This window comes from Heterodontus francisci, chromosome 9 (assembly GCF_036365525.1).
Source record: "Heterodontus francisci isolate sHetFra1 chromosome 9, sHetFra1.hap1, whole genome shotgun sequence".
NCBI lineage: Eukaryota > Metazoa > Chordata > Chondrichthyes > Heterodontiformes > Heterodontidae > Heterodontus > Heterodontus francisci.
Genome location: NC_090379.1, coordinates 53,089,708 through 53,103,047, shown reverse-complemented (window position 1 = coordinate 53,103,047; position 13,340 = coordinate 53,089,708). Strand labels below are relative to the sequence as shown.

The 13,340-nt window shown below is 41.2% G+C and overlaps 1 protein-coding gene across 1 annotated transcript in view; it reads left to right on the top strand.

Moving 5' to 3' along the window:
- Positions 1 to 13,340, top strand: part of map4k5 (mitogen-activated protein kinase kinase kinase kinase 5) — a 203,058-nt gene that overhangs the window by 143,693 nt on the left and 46,025 nt on the right. The window contains exons 16-18 of the mRNA XM_068039086.1: positions 8,853 to 8,894; positions 9,880 to 9,922; positions 11,745 to 11,949. Of these exons, the coding sequence (XP_067895187.1) occupies positions 8,853 to 8,894; positions 9,880 to 9,922; positions 11,745 to 11,949 (290 nt within the window). The remainder of the gene's footprint in view (positions 1 to 8,852; positions 8,895 to 9,879; positions 9,923 to 11,744; positions 11,950 to 13,340) is intronic.

Here is a 13,340-nt window from a genome sequence, read left to right as displayed (position 1 = left end):
TAGATAGAGGTTGGTGTGGTCAACTGTGTCGAGGCTGCACACAGATCGAAAAGGACAAGGAGGGAAAGTTTACATTTGCAGTCACATTGAATGTCAATTGTGACTTTGAGAGCTGTTTTGGTACTGTGGCAGGGGCAGAAACTTGATTGGAGGGATTCAAACTTAGAGTTCTGAGTAAGATTGGAACGGATTTGGGAGGGTCAGGGACTTTGGAGAGGAAAGGGAGGTTGGAGATGAGGCAGTAAGTAGTTTGCAAGAACTTGGGGTCAAGGGTTGGTTTTTTGAGAGTGATGATGGCAGATTTAAAGGAGAGGGGAGAACACCTTGAGAGAGAACTGTTTACCATATTTGCTAACATGGGAGCCAGGAGGGGAAGTTGGGTGGTCAGCAGTTTAGTTCGGAAACTGGATCGAGGTTGCTGGAGGTGGATCTCATGGACAAGTTGAGCTCAGGGAGGGTATGAGGGGAGATAGGAGAGAAACTAGAGAAAGATACAAGTTCAGGGCTAGGGCAGGGGGGAAGCATTATAGGAAGTTTGGCCAGGTGGGCTAGTGGAAGGGAGGGATGTGACAGAGGCAGCTGATTTTAGTAACAAAGGAGTCCATGAGCTCCTCAGTTATTGTTGGATGTGAGGGGAGAGGGGTAATTAATTTACTTCTAGATAGAGGGCTTCACAAACAAAGATGATTTTTAATTGAAACCTTAGTTATATCAAGACAGTTTCATGTATTGACTAAAAGAAAAGCAAATGCTGGAAATCTGAAATAAAAACAGAAAGTGGCGGAAATACACAGGAGGTCTGGCAGCATCTGTGGAGAGAGAAGCAGAGTTAATGTTTCAGGTCTGTGGCCTTTCATGTGTTAACTGCCGCCTTGGTTCAAAAGGCTAAGGAAAGCTTTTCCCAACTACAGATTTGAAATTCATATTTTCAAGAAACCGATGAGGAATGCCCTGTGTTTGAAGCCTGGTCTGTGCTCAGCAACTTGACCTCCAATGGTGATTGATCTTTGTAGGAAGGAGAGTTTTCTTATGCTAGTCCTAAATTTTTCTTTTGCTATTTATGAACTTGTGCCCCTCTTGTTCTTAAATTTGAAGTTCTAGATTTACTGTAACAGCTGCTTGCATTTATATGACACTTCAGATGATGCATGCCAAGGTCACAGAATTGCTACAGCACAGAAGAAGGCCATTCAGCCCATCATGTGTGTACCTACTCTCCAAATGAGCAATTTACCTAGTGCCATTTCCCCGCCTTCTCCCTGTAACCCTGCACTTTCATTCTTTTCAGCTAACAGTCTAATTCCTTTTTGAATGCCTCGATTGAATCTGCCTGCACCACAAACTCAGGCAGTGCATTTCAGGCCTTAACCACTTGCTGCGTGAAAAAGTTTTTCTTAATGTCGCTTTTGCCGATTACTTCAAATCTGTACCCTCTTGTTTTCGATCCTTTCACGAGTGGGATCAGTTTCTCCCTATCTACTCTATCCAGATCCCTCATGATTTTGAATATCTCTATCAAATCTCCTCTCCGCCTTCTCTGAGGAAAACAGCCCCAACTTCTCCAATCTATCTTCATAACTGAAGTTCCTAATCCAGGAACCATTCTTGTGAAACTTTCCTAAAGTGTGACGCCCAGAACTGAACGCAGTACTCTTGCTGAAGCTGAAATAGTGTCTTATGCATGTTCAACGTAACCTTGCTTTTGTACTCCGTGTCCCTATTAATAAAGCGGAAGATACTGTCTGCTTTATTAACCGCTCTCTCAACTTGTCCTGCCGCCTTCAATGACTAATGCACATAATACACCCAGGTCCCTCTGCCCCTGTATCCCCTTTAAAGTTGTATCCTTTATTTTGTATTCTCTCTCCATGTTCTTCCTACCAAAATAAATCACTTCACATTTCTCTATCCAACTTTATCAGCCACTTGTCTGCCAATTCCACCAACCTGTCTGTCCTTTTTGAAGTTCTACACTAGCCTCCTCACAGTTCACAATGCTTCCAAGTTTTGTATCATCCCTAAATTTTGAAATTGTGCCCTGTATAGCAAGGTCTCGGTCATTTAATATATATCTGGAAGAGAATGGGGCCCAGCACTGACCCCTGAGGAACTCCACTACAAACCTTCCTCCAGCTTGAAAAACATCCACTAATCACTACTGTTTCCTGTCAAACAGCCAATTTCGTATCCATGTTGCTACAGTCCCTTTTATTCCATGAGCTATGACTTTGCTCACAAGTCTATTGTGCGGCATTGTATCAAATGCCTTCTGGAAGTCCATGTACGCCATATCAACAGCATTGCCCTCATCAACCCTCTCTGTTACCTCTTCCAAGAAAATCTCTAGCAAGTTAGTCAAACACGATTTTCCCTTAACTGGTCCATGATGGCTTTCCTTAATTAACCTGCATTTGTCCATGTGCCTATTAATTTTGTCCCGAATTATTGTTTCTAGAAGTTTCCCCACCACCAAAGTTAAACTGACTGGTCTATAGTTGCTGGACTTATCTTTACATCCTTTTTTGAACAAAGGTGTAACATTTGCAAATCTCCAGTGCTATGGCATCACCCCTGAGCCTAAGGAAGACTGGAAAATTATAACCAGTGTCTCTTCAGTTTCCACACACTGTTCCATCCGTATCCTTGGGTGCATCTCATCTGGCCCTGGTGCTTTATCCACTTTAAGTATAGACAGCCTATCTAATACCTCCTCCTTATCAATTTTAAATCCTTCTAGTATATTAATTACCTCCTCTTTCCCCGTGGCCTCGGTAGCATCATCTTCCTTGGCAGAGATGGATGCAAAGCATTCATTTATTGCCTCAGCTAGTCCCCTTGTCTCCATGTGTAAATCCCCTTTTAGGTCCCTAATCAGTCCTACTCCTTTTAAAGACCGTGGGATTCCCTTTTGTGTTAGCTGCCAGTCTCTCTTCATACTCCCTCTTTGCTTCTCTTATTTGCTTTTTCAATTCCTATCTGGACCTTCTATATTCAGCCTGGCTCTTGGTTGTATTTTCCACCTGACATCTGTCGTAAGCTCACTTTTTCTTCTTCTTCTCTATCTCTTTTGTCATCCACGGAGGTCTGGATTTGTTTGCCCTATCTTTCCCCTTAGACGGAATATACCTTTATTGTGCCCGAACTATCTCCTCTTTGAAGGTAGCCCATTGTTCAGCTACTGTTTTTCCTGCCAATCTTTGATTCCAATTTATTTGGCCCAGATCCATTCTTGCCCCATTGAAGTTGGCTTTCCCCCCATTTGGTTAATCTTACTCTAGATTGTTCTTTGTCCTTTTCCATAGCCAACGTAAACCTTATGATACAATAATCACTGTCCCCTAAAGGTTCTTCTATTGATATTTGATCCAATTGGCCCACATCATTCCCAAGAACCAGGTCCAGCAGTGTCTCGCCTTTCATTGGACCGGAAACATACTGCTGTAGAAAATTCTCCTGAACACACTGTAGGAACTCTTACCCCTCTCTGCCTTTTACACTATGACTATCCAAGTCTCTATTCGAAGTCCCCCATTATAACTACCCTATATAATTCCTGCAGCTCTCTGTAATTTCCTTGCAAATTTGTTTCTCTATATCCTTTCCACTTGGTGGCCTATAAATTACACCAAGTAACGTAATTGCACCCTTTTTGTTCCTCAGCTCTAGCCAAATAGATTCTGTCCTTGACTCCCCCTTTTTCTCCCTTTCCTTCCCCTCCCCTCCCCTTTTTCTCCCTTTCCTCCCCCCATGTAGCACAGAAATAGGTCCTTTGGCCCATCGTGTCTGTGCCAGCCATCAAGCACCTATCAAGTGATCTAAATACTTCTTAAATGTTGCGATGGTTCCTGCCTGTACCACCTCTTCAGACAGTGTGTACCAGATGCCAGCCACCCTCTGGGTGAAAATATTTTTCCTTAAATCCCCTCTAAACCTCCTGCCCCTTACCTTCAATCTATGTCCCCTGGTTATTGACATCTTCACGAAGGGAAAAAGTTTCTTCCGAACTAATCTATCAATGCCCCTCATAATTTTGTATACCTCAATCATGTCTCCCACCACCCCCCCCCCCCCCCCCCCCCTAGCCTTTTCTGCTCCAAGGAAAACAACCCTAGCCTATCCAATCTCTTCATAGCTGAAACGCTGCAGCCCAGGCAACATCCTGGTGAATCTCCACTGCACCCTCTCCAGTGCAATCTTTTCTTTGGCCTCCTTATCTCGAGAGACAATGGGTAAGCGCCTGGAGGTGGTCAGTGGTGTGTGGAGCAGGTTCTGCCTGCCTATAGTGTGGTGCCCAGAACTGTACACAGTACTCCAGCTGTGACCTCAAGCATTTTATACAGGTCCATCATAACCTCCCTGCTCTTATATTCTATGCCTCAGCTAATAAAGGCAAGTATCCCATATGCCTTCCTAACCACCTTATCTACCTGTGCTGCTGCCTTCAGTTCTCTATGGACAAGTACACCAAGATTCCCTTTGACCTTCTGTACTTCCTAGGATCCTACCATCCATTGTATATTACCTTGCCTTGTTAGTCCTCCCAAAATGCATCACCACACGCTTCAGAATTATATTCCATTTGCCACAGCTCCCCCCATCTTACCAGCCAATCTATATCGTCCTGTAATCGAAGGCTTTCCTCCTCACTATTTACGACGCCACCAATTTCCGTGTCATCCACGAACTTGCTGATTATACCTCCTATATTCACGTCTAAATCATTAATGTACACTACAAACAGCAAGGGGCCCAGCACCGATTCCTGTGGTACACCACTGGTCACAGGCTTTCACTCGCAGAAACAACCCTTGACCATCACCCTCTGCCTCCTGCCACTAAGCCAATTTTGGATCCAGTTTGCCAAATTTTCCTGGATCCCATGGGCTCTTACCACCTTAACCAATCTCCCATGCGGGACCTTATCAAAAGCCTTACTGAAGTCCATGTAGATTACATCAATTGCTTTACCCTCATCTACTCATCTAGTCACCTCCTTGAAAAATTCAATCAAGTTAATTAGACACGATCTCCCCCTGACAAAGCTATGCTATCCCTGATTAATCTCCACTTGGAGAGGCAGGGATTAATTCTGTCCCTTAGAATATTTTCCAATAGTTTTCCAACCACTGATGGACTTTGCTACCCTTTTCTTCTTCCTTCCCTTGTGTGTGGTACTGGGAGTAATCTGGGATTACTACTTTTGTAGTCCTGCTTGCTAATTTTCTACCTAGTTCCCTGAATTCTGATTGCAGGATTGCATGCTTGTCATTCGTACCAATGTGTACCATGACTGCTGGGTGTTCACCCTCTCCCCTCAGTGTTCCGCAGCTGTTCAGTGACATCCTTGACCCTGGCACCAGAGAGGCAATACACCATCCTGGATTCACGTTTGTGGTCACAGTAACAGCTGTCAATTCCCCTAACTTATGAATCGCCTATTACTATTGCTCTTCCAGTCTTGGTTGTACTCTGCTGTACAGCTGAGCCACCTGTGGTGCAATGGACTTGGTTCTGGCTGCACTCCCCAGTTGAACCATCACTCTCTGTATTCAGGACTGAATACTGGTCGAAAGTGGGATGCACTTGGGGGACTCTGCCTGTTTCTACTTCACTTTCTGGTGGTCATCCATTTCCCCCTTTCCCTGCATACTCTAGATGTGGTTACCCCACAATGAATAAACATGCTATCCATGAAGCTCTCAACCTCATGGATGCACCGCAGGGACACCAGCTAGCTGCTCAAGTTCCGAAATGCAGAGCTCGTGCTGCTGCAACTGACTGACACTTCCTTCACAAATGCTTATCCAGGATATGGTAAGCATCCTGGAATTCCCACGTAGCACAGGATGTGCACCCGAGAGTTTGGAGCAGCCCTGCCATTCCTCTATCTGTTGGCTGATGAGCCTGGCTACTGTTGATGAGCCAAGACTCACTGATTTATTCCCTAATTTAGAAAAGATAAATAGGAAATACTCACCAGCCAATCACCTACTTGCTTCCTTGTGATGTCACTCCTCTATTTTTCTTTCTGAATGCAGGCGCTCAACCTACATACTGGCCGCGGTGGTGGCTAGCTCGGCTCTGCTCTCACTGTTACCTGTCGCTCCGAGTGAACTCTCGCTCTCTTCGCTCTGTTTTTAAGCCCCGTTCTGCTCTTGCTGTTTCCCGCCGCTCTCCAAGTCAGAGATGAAGAGAGGGTAGCCCATTAGCCTTAAGGGAGAACAAATAGAGACGTTACAGGGGTAATGAGCAGGATGCAAGATTAAAGAAAGAACAAAATTGCATTTACTGAGCATCTTTCATGATCTCGGGGGCCTTCCAAAGTGCTTTACAGGCAATTAATTACTTTTGAATTGTAGTCATTGTTGTACATATAGGGAAATGCAGCAACCATTTTGCACACAGCAAGGCCTATTAAACAATAATAAGATAATGACCAGATAAACTGTTTTTAGTGCTGTTAGTTGAGGGATACATAGGACGGCGGGGAGAACTCCCCTGCTGTTCTTTGAAGTGGAATCTTTTATCTCTGCCCGAGAGCAGATAGGGCCCCAGTTAACCTTCCCATCCGAAAGGTGGCACCCCTGACAGTGTAATAACTGCACCGGAGTGTCAGCATAGATTATATCTGTGGAGTGGGACTTGAATCCACAACCTTCTAACTCAGATGAGAGATCTACCACCGAGCCACAGTTGACACTATTTTTAAAACAGAAGTTATGAAGTAAAGGTTTTACTGGGGACAAGGGCATCAAAGGTGGAGGAGGAATGGTTGAGCAGGTGGAAAGCTGCAGAAGTCTTGTGCCAAATAGAAGGCTAAAGGCTTGGCAGTTAGTCTGAAAGTGCATTTGTCGTACCACCTTTATACTTTTGGCTGATTTAGTGTTGCACCAATCTGTGGTAGGAAGTCGCTCGTGCAATGACTTGTACAATATTTCAGCTAACACTTGAGAGTAATACTGATTGCTACATTGTCGGATAGAGATGCCCAAAAGTATGGTCTGATCAGAGCACTATACTGTTGAAACAAGGCTTACTCCAACTTTTACTTGACTTTTTTTTTAGCTATATTCTTCATATTCATTGCTTTGTTTGTTGCTTGGTAGTGATAGACTCAGAGCCCAATATATCCTAACACGGTCGGCATCTCTCAACTCCTTTAGATGTTTAGCACCATTTATACAGTACTCATCTATTTTTTTTTTGCTTATGTGCAGAATCTTTATACTTGTCCTTATTAACACTCATCTGCCAATGTTCCACTCACTTATGCATTTTATATGGCTTGTTTTGTATACTCTTGAGTGGCTTCTTGGATTCAAGATCTTTCCCATTTTGGTTTCTTCTGTGAATTTTAACAGTAGCCGTGGAGCTTAATTACAGTAAGGCATCCTAACACTACTCTTTGGGCACACCAGTCAGCACATCATCTCACTCCTGTAACTAGTAGCTGTTGCTTCCTAATGATATCAAAATGTCTCAATTATAATCTAATCTGCTGTAATTGGTTATTTTTAAAACATCTGAGTCTGTGAAAGAGTAATATGCTTCATACTGTAACCTGAAGTTATGTGATAAATGTAGAAGATGCCAGTTGTGGGGTAAAATGATCTTTTGCTGCCTCTTATTATTATTTTAATATACCAGCAGCTGTAGTACAGTTAAATTCTAAGCATGGCATTCTGTTTGACCATTTTTATGCATGAAGGACATCTTGTGCACATCATACTCTACAATCTCTTTCCCTCCTTTCTGTTCTGATTCCAAAGGAGCCTTCTTAAATGTGTTGAAGAATTGCAACAACGGTAACTCAATCGCTTAGTCAGTAGATGCCATATCTCCATCTACTGTAATGCTTGTGTTTTGTGGTAGACGCAGTGGTGATTCTAGAGACGGATCAGGTCCTAAACAAGAGTTTATCCCATTGGTTAGGTTGTGGCAGCAATTTTTTTTTTCTCCTACTTCCAATTCCCACCTACCCACAATTATCTATCTAGAACCTTCCTCAAGGTAGATGTGATTCGTGCTGTAATTTTGTGTCAAATAAATAAAATATTCAACTTTTTAAGTAAGATCTAATTGCATATGTATTGTATGGTGCTGGCAAAACTAGTGGATTATGGTCATTATCATGTCCTTTTTTTTACCCTCCCCACATATAGTAAGAAATTTATTAATAAAGAAATTGCTGCTAAAAGTATTGGAGAAGGCAGCATAAGTTATTGAGTGGTAGAATGCAGAATTGTGGTCTCAATTTTCTGTTTGTGATCTCCGTGAAACAGAACCTGAGTAAGTTATGCAATGAGAAGGGTAAATTAATGTAGAGCTTGCTCATGACGTGATAGAATGTCATTGTCAAGCTTCAGGTATAGCCAGCATACCACACTCATAAATGGCAGGAAGAGGGACAAAATTGAAGAATTCCCAAAACTGCATTTCAAAAATGTGCTGATATTTTTAATTTACAAATTAGCAGATAGGTTCTATGCAATTGTGGATTATGGCATAATTAAAATATAGGTTGTTATCCAACAATTCTGCAACTTAAATTCCAAATTTTAGTGTTGGGGAGGGGAAGAAGGATGCAGTGTCTTCATCTGAGAGCCGTATCCCCTGTGTTCACTTACTGTGAAATCTTTTCAAACAATTTAGATGGAAGTACTCTACAGCAGGTCTTCATTTCCATTATACACCATATTTTGAGTCAATTATTCAATATATTTAAATGTTGATTCTTGAATATCGTGGTGGTGTGCATGCTTTAGTAACTTAAAAGCATCTGTTCTCCATTAACCTACTTCCAAGGAATGTATTCTTTGTAAACTAATGTGGAATGCTAATAAATCTTTTAGGGGACACCTAGCACACCTGGAAGAGGACTTTGAAAATGAACTGTAAGTCTCCTTGTTATGCAGATTGTTAAATTAAGGCAAACTATAATGAACAGCATAATGTTAATACCAAAATATTTGCTCAGAACAATAAAAACGGTTAACTATTGCGCATATAATGTAGTGGTTTGAATTATTAACTTCTTATAAATTTGTGGGGAGTGGCAAACTTGTTCTTAGGCAGGCTTCATGTTAGCAATTGCATTACTTTGGCAGGTTTCAAACAAGGCTGCAGATCATGCCTTTTCATAACCAGGTTATGAAAAATGTGGAAAACATAAATAATGTAGCTTCGTATCAGTGTAGTGGCAGAGTATTCTTGATGTCAGCTTATCAACTGTAGGATGGAGAATGAAGAATTGCATACAGTAGTTTGAGATACTTTGTGTAAGAATGCAGACTAAAATTTAGAATCATATTTGGTCATTGATGCAGTCTGTGACACCTTCCAAACCCACAACCTCTACCATCAAGATGAACAAGGACAACAGGTGCATGGGAACGCCACCACCTGCGAGTTCCCCTTCTAGTCGCACGCCATTCTGACTTGGGAATATATCGCTTCTGTTCCTTCACTGTCGTGGGTCAAAATCCTGGAACTCCCTAATAGCACTGTGGGTGTACCCACACCATATGGTCAGCAGCGGTTCAAGAAGGTGACTCACCACTACCTTCTCGAGGGCAGTTAAGGATGAGCAATAAATACTGGCCTTGCCAATGATGCCCATATTCTATGAACAAATAAAAATGTGGGACTGGTGGTCTGCCTTCCTTCAAATTACAGTAAGAAGGGAAAATAAATGTTTTCCTGTATTCAGTTTTTATGTCAGAACAGATTTCTCTGAATGTGAATGAAGTTTGTGCAACTGAGCTTTTGTTGATTGTGCATCTGATGTATAAAATGTTATGGGAATTATTATTATCTTAGTTTTGTAACTTTTTGTAATCTGTTTGAACTTTGTTAAACTACTTGCATGTTTTCCATAAGGTCAACACTTAAACGAGCAGTTCCACCTCCTCTTCCTCCAAAGGTGAGTCCTCTTGCAATGGATTTTGTTTTTCTCAATTACATTTTTTAAAAAAAATTTAACTTGCTGGTTAACATTTTATAATACTGCATATGTTTAAAGGAGATTATGGGCAAGTACATTTGTGAAAAGCTGATTGCTCTGGCAGGTAATTTGTCACACCATACCATTCCTTAATAAATTGAGATTTTTGAAATGTATGAGCTTGAAACTTGTGCCGCCCCCTCCTGCCCAAAATTTTGGGCATTTTAAAATCAAATTTCGTTGTTTGTGCCTTTTCGGATAGTAACTTATCAGCTGAAATGCTGTACTGTATCTGCTGTAGCTTGACTGCTGTCAAAATAAAATTCCAACAGGCTGTCAAGCCTACACTTAAAAGGTACAACTTAATGAGTGCATTTAAGGGCCATCACCATTACTGTACATCAGTCGTAGCAAGATTTCCTGAGATGAATCACCTAGCCATGGTAGATGCCCATAAAGTATCTCCAAATAAAGGAAAAAGTATCTGTTTTATAGAAATACTTGTGGACAGGGTTTCTGAATGGAGTCCTGAAGCTTCCCTGTTGACTCATTGGCTAAATGTAGTGGAGTGACATCAGTCAGAAAACTTTCCTCAGCTTATAACTTATTTAGATAACAGCCAGGTAATTAATTGTGCAAAGAATTTTGGGATGTTTTAGTGAACGGAGGGGACTATAAAATAAATGCAAGTGTCTCTTTGCTTCACAGAACAGAAACCTTCCTTTGACAGACAGGTGTGGATTTCTATTCTCTTTCCCCCCCCCCCCCCCCCACCCCAAAATGTTGATCACTTTTTAAAGAAAAGAACACTCTACCACAACTGCTCTGAGACTCCAAAGGAAAATTCCACATTTTAACCTGAGATGGGCTTGGCAAAAGTGGATTGCCAAAGTAAATCAATGTCAAAACTGTGGAAGGCATTCAAGGCGGAGATGGAAAGGGTTCAGAGCAAATATGTTCCCACGAAGAAAAAGGGAGGGACTCTCACATCTAGAGCCCTGTGAATATCTAGGAGCATACAGGGTAGGATAAGGCAAAAAAAGAAAGCTTATCAGATACCAAGAGCTCAATAATGCAGAAAGCCTAGAAGAGTATCAAAACTGCAGGGCTAAAATTAAAAAGGAAATTAGGAGAGCAAGGAGGCCATGAATAAGTTTTTTTTTAAAAGCCATATACAATGTGCTGTAAATCTGATTCCCTGAAGATTTCACTTCAGCCACTCTGCTTACAGCAGAATAACTGAGTTAGAAACTTATAGGTCACTCTTCGGTGCTGTAAACAATGTTGCTGCCAAAGTAAAAGACAACTTTTTTTTAAAAGGTATCTTTGATATTGATCGGTTTACCTTCTCCTTTAATGCATACAAGCATTGTGGAAACTTGATCATGTTTCATTGACTACTTTTGGTCCCAAAGGATTGCATGCGTATCATTGGTTTATTTTTCATTGAATTCTTCAATAATCCTCACACTTGTTGAAAAGATGCAATGGGCGGAACTTGCAACTTTGGGAGTGTAAAACAAACTGTATTGAATCAGCTGCACGTTAAATACAGCACCTGATTTTCCTTTCCACTGATTTCAATGGGTGCCTAATCTGATGACGCCAGTCTAATGTCCCTGCCATGGTTGAAAGTTTTGACTGTTAATTCAAAATTGAAACTGTTTGTTTTTCATAGCACATTCTTGATAAATTGTTATCTTAACTACAGTTTTCCTATTTGGAAATGTATTTGAGTAAGGAAATGAACCAGCTAAAGCTACATGTTTCTTCTTATTGAGACCAATTTGTACTGTTTCAGCCAAGAGTGCATAGTGCTTCCGATGTTCCAGATGAAGAGAGATCACAGACGGTCAAGAGGCAGCCTTATACAGAAAATGGACCATCAGCTGTGCCAAGAAGACAGAGTACTCCAACATCGCTGTATCAATCGGAGATTCTTGAACCATCCCTTCCCAGTAGCATTAGTAGCCCTGGATTGCTTGATACTAGAGCTAATGACTCGGGTAATGAAATTAAATGTGGAATGGGAGTTCACTATATTGATGATTGCAGAGCTGCTTACATAATTTCTCCCAAGTTATCTTATATCCCCAAAGTCGCACAGACAAAGTAAGATATTTCTTGTTATTGTATAAGTGTGGTTTAGCTTATCTGAATTGATTGAGCTGTCCATACTGCGCATTCCTGGCTTTGTTTGCAATCAGTACTGATGTCATCTTTTGGAAGAAATGTGCTAAAATGGAGATTGTTCCATTTGCCCAATGTCAGTCTCTGACAGACAGCTGAGGAAAGTAAGACTCGTAATAGTACTACACACAGGACACTGATGTATTTTTTCCAAGTTGGATGGTAAAAGTGTTGTGGATATCTTCTGCTAGGTTACCACACTGGAAAAAAAAACTCAACTGGGAACACTTTCCTTTACTGTTGGGCAGTGTTAATTTCTATATACTAATACTGCACTGACCACCATATTCGATCAATAAATTCTAGAGTTCTGTTCATTATGCAGACTTCAGAGAGTAAAACCAGTTGATTTGTGGAGAAATTCGAGGTGCTAGTTTCCCTCCGTTGATTTCCACCACGTCCTTGGAGAGTCAGTGGGTAGATAAACTCTCAAGTATCTGGGTCTATGAATATGTTGAATAAACAAGGGCAGGGATCCAGTGTGCTGGATTTACACTGTACTAAGGTCTCTCCCATTCAGGTTTCAAGCCCTTGAAACCCCTATCCTTTGAACATTTTCAATTTAAAAGAGGGATCGTTGCACATGGAGGTTGCTCTCCCTAGAAAGAAGCCGTGCAATTCAAAGGTCTTAAAAGTAAGAATTGTTACGACTGCGGCGGGAGCAATACACTGTCCATTCAGTCCCATCACTCCACATGTCGCAGAATATTATTAAGCTTTCACACCCAATCGGAAAACAGCCAAATTAAATACCCTGGTAACCCCAGAATGAAATAGATCAAACCAGGTATCGTTAGACAACAACAAATTAACTATTTATTAAAAAACTAAACCTTAAACACTATTATGATAAACTTATGTCTAAAGACCTTATAATTTATTTTAATCTAACTCCCCCATTCATTCTCATACTCACTCACTCACTCTCACACACACTCACTCTCACACACACTCACACACACAACTGGAGTTTTAAAAAACTAACTGTCTCAAGAATAAATAAAATAAAGTCTTTGTAGGTTACGTTCCTGATGGATGATGTCTTCTAATGTGAAAAATATTGCTACTTGACGTCTTCACGTGGATTTGATGAAAATAATCCTTTAGTAAACAGGCATTCAACTCTTCGACTGGAGTAGGCGTTAAACAGTTCTTTGAACGATGAGCACGGCAATACAAATGGATTCTTGAAAAAGGCTTTTCTTTT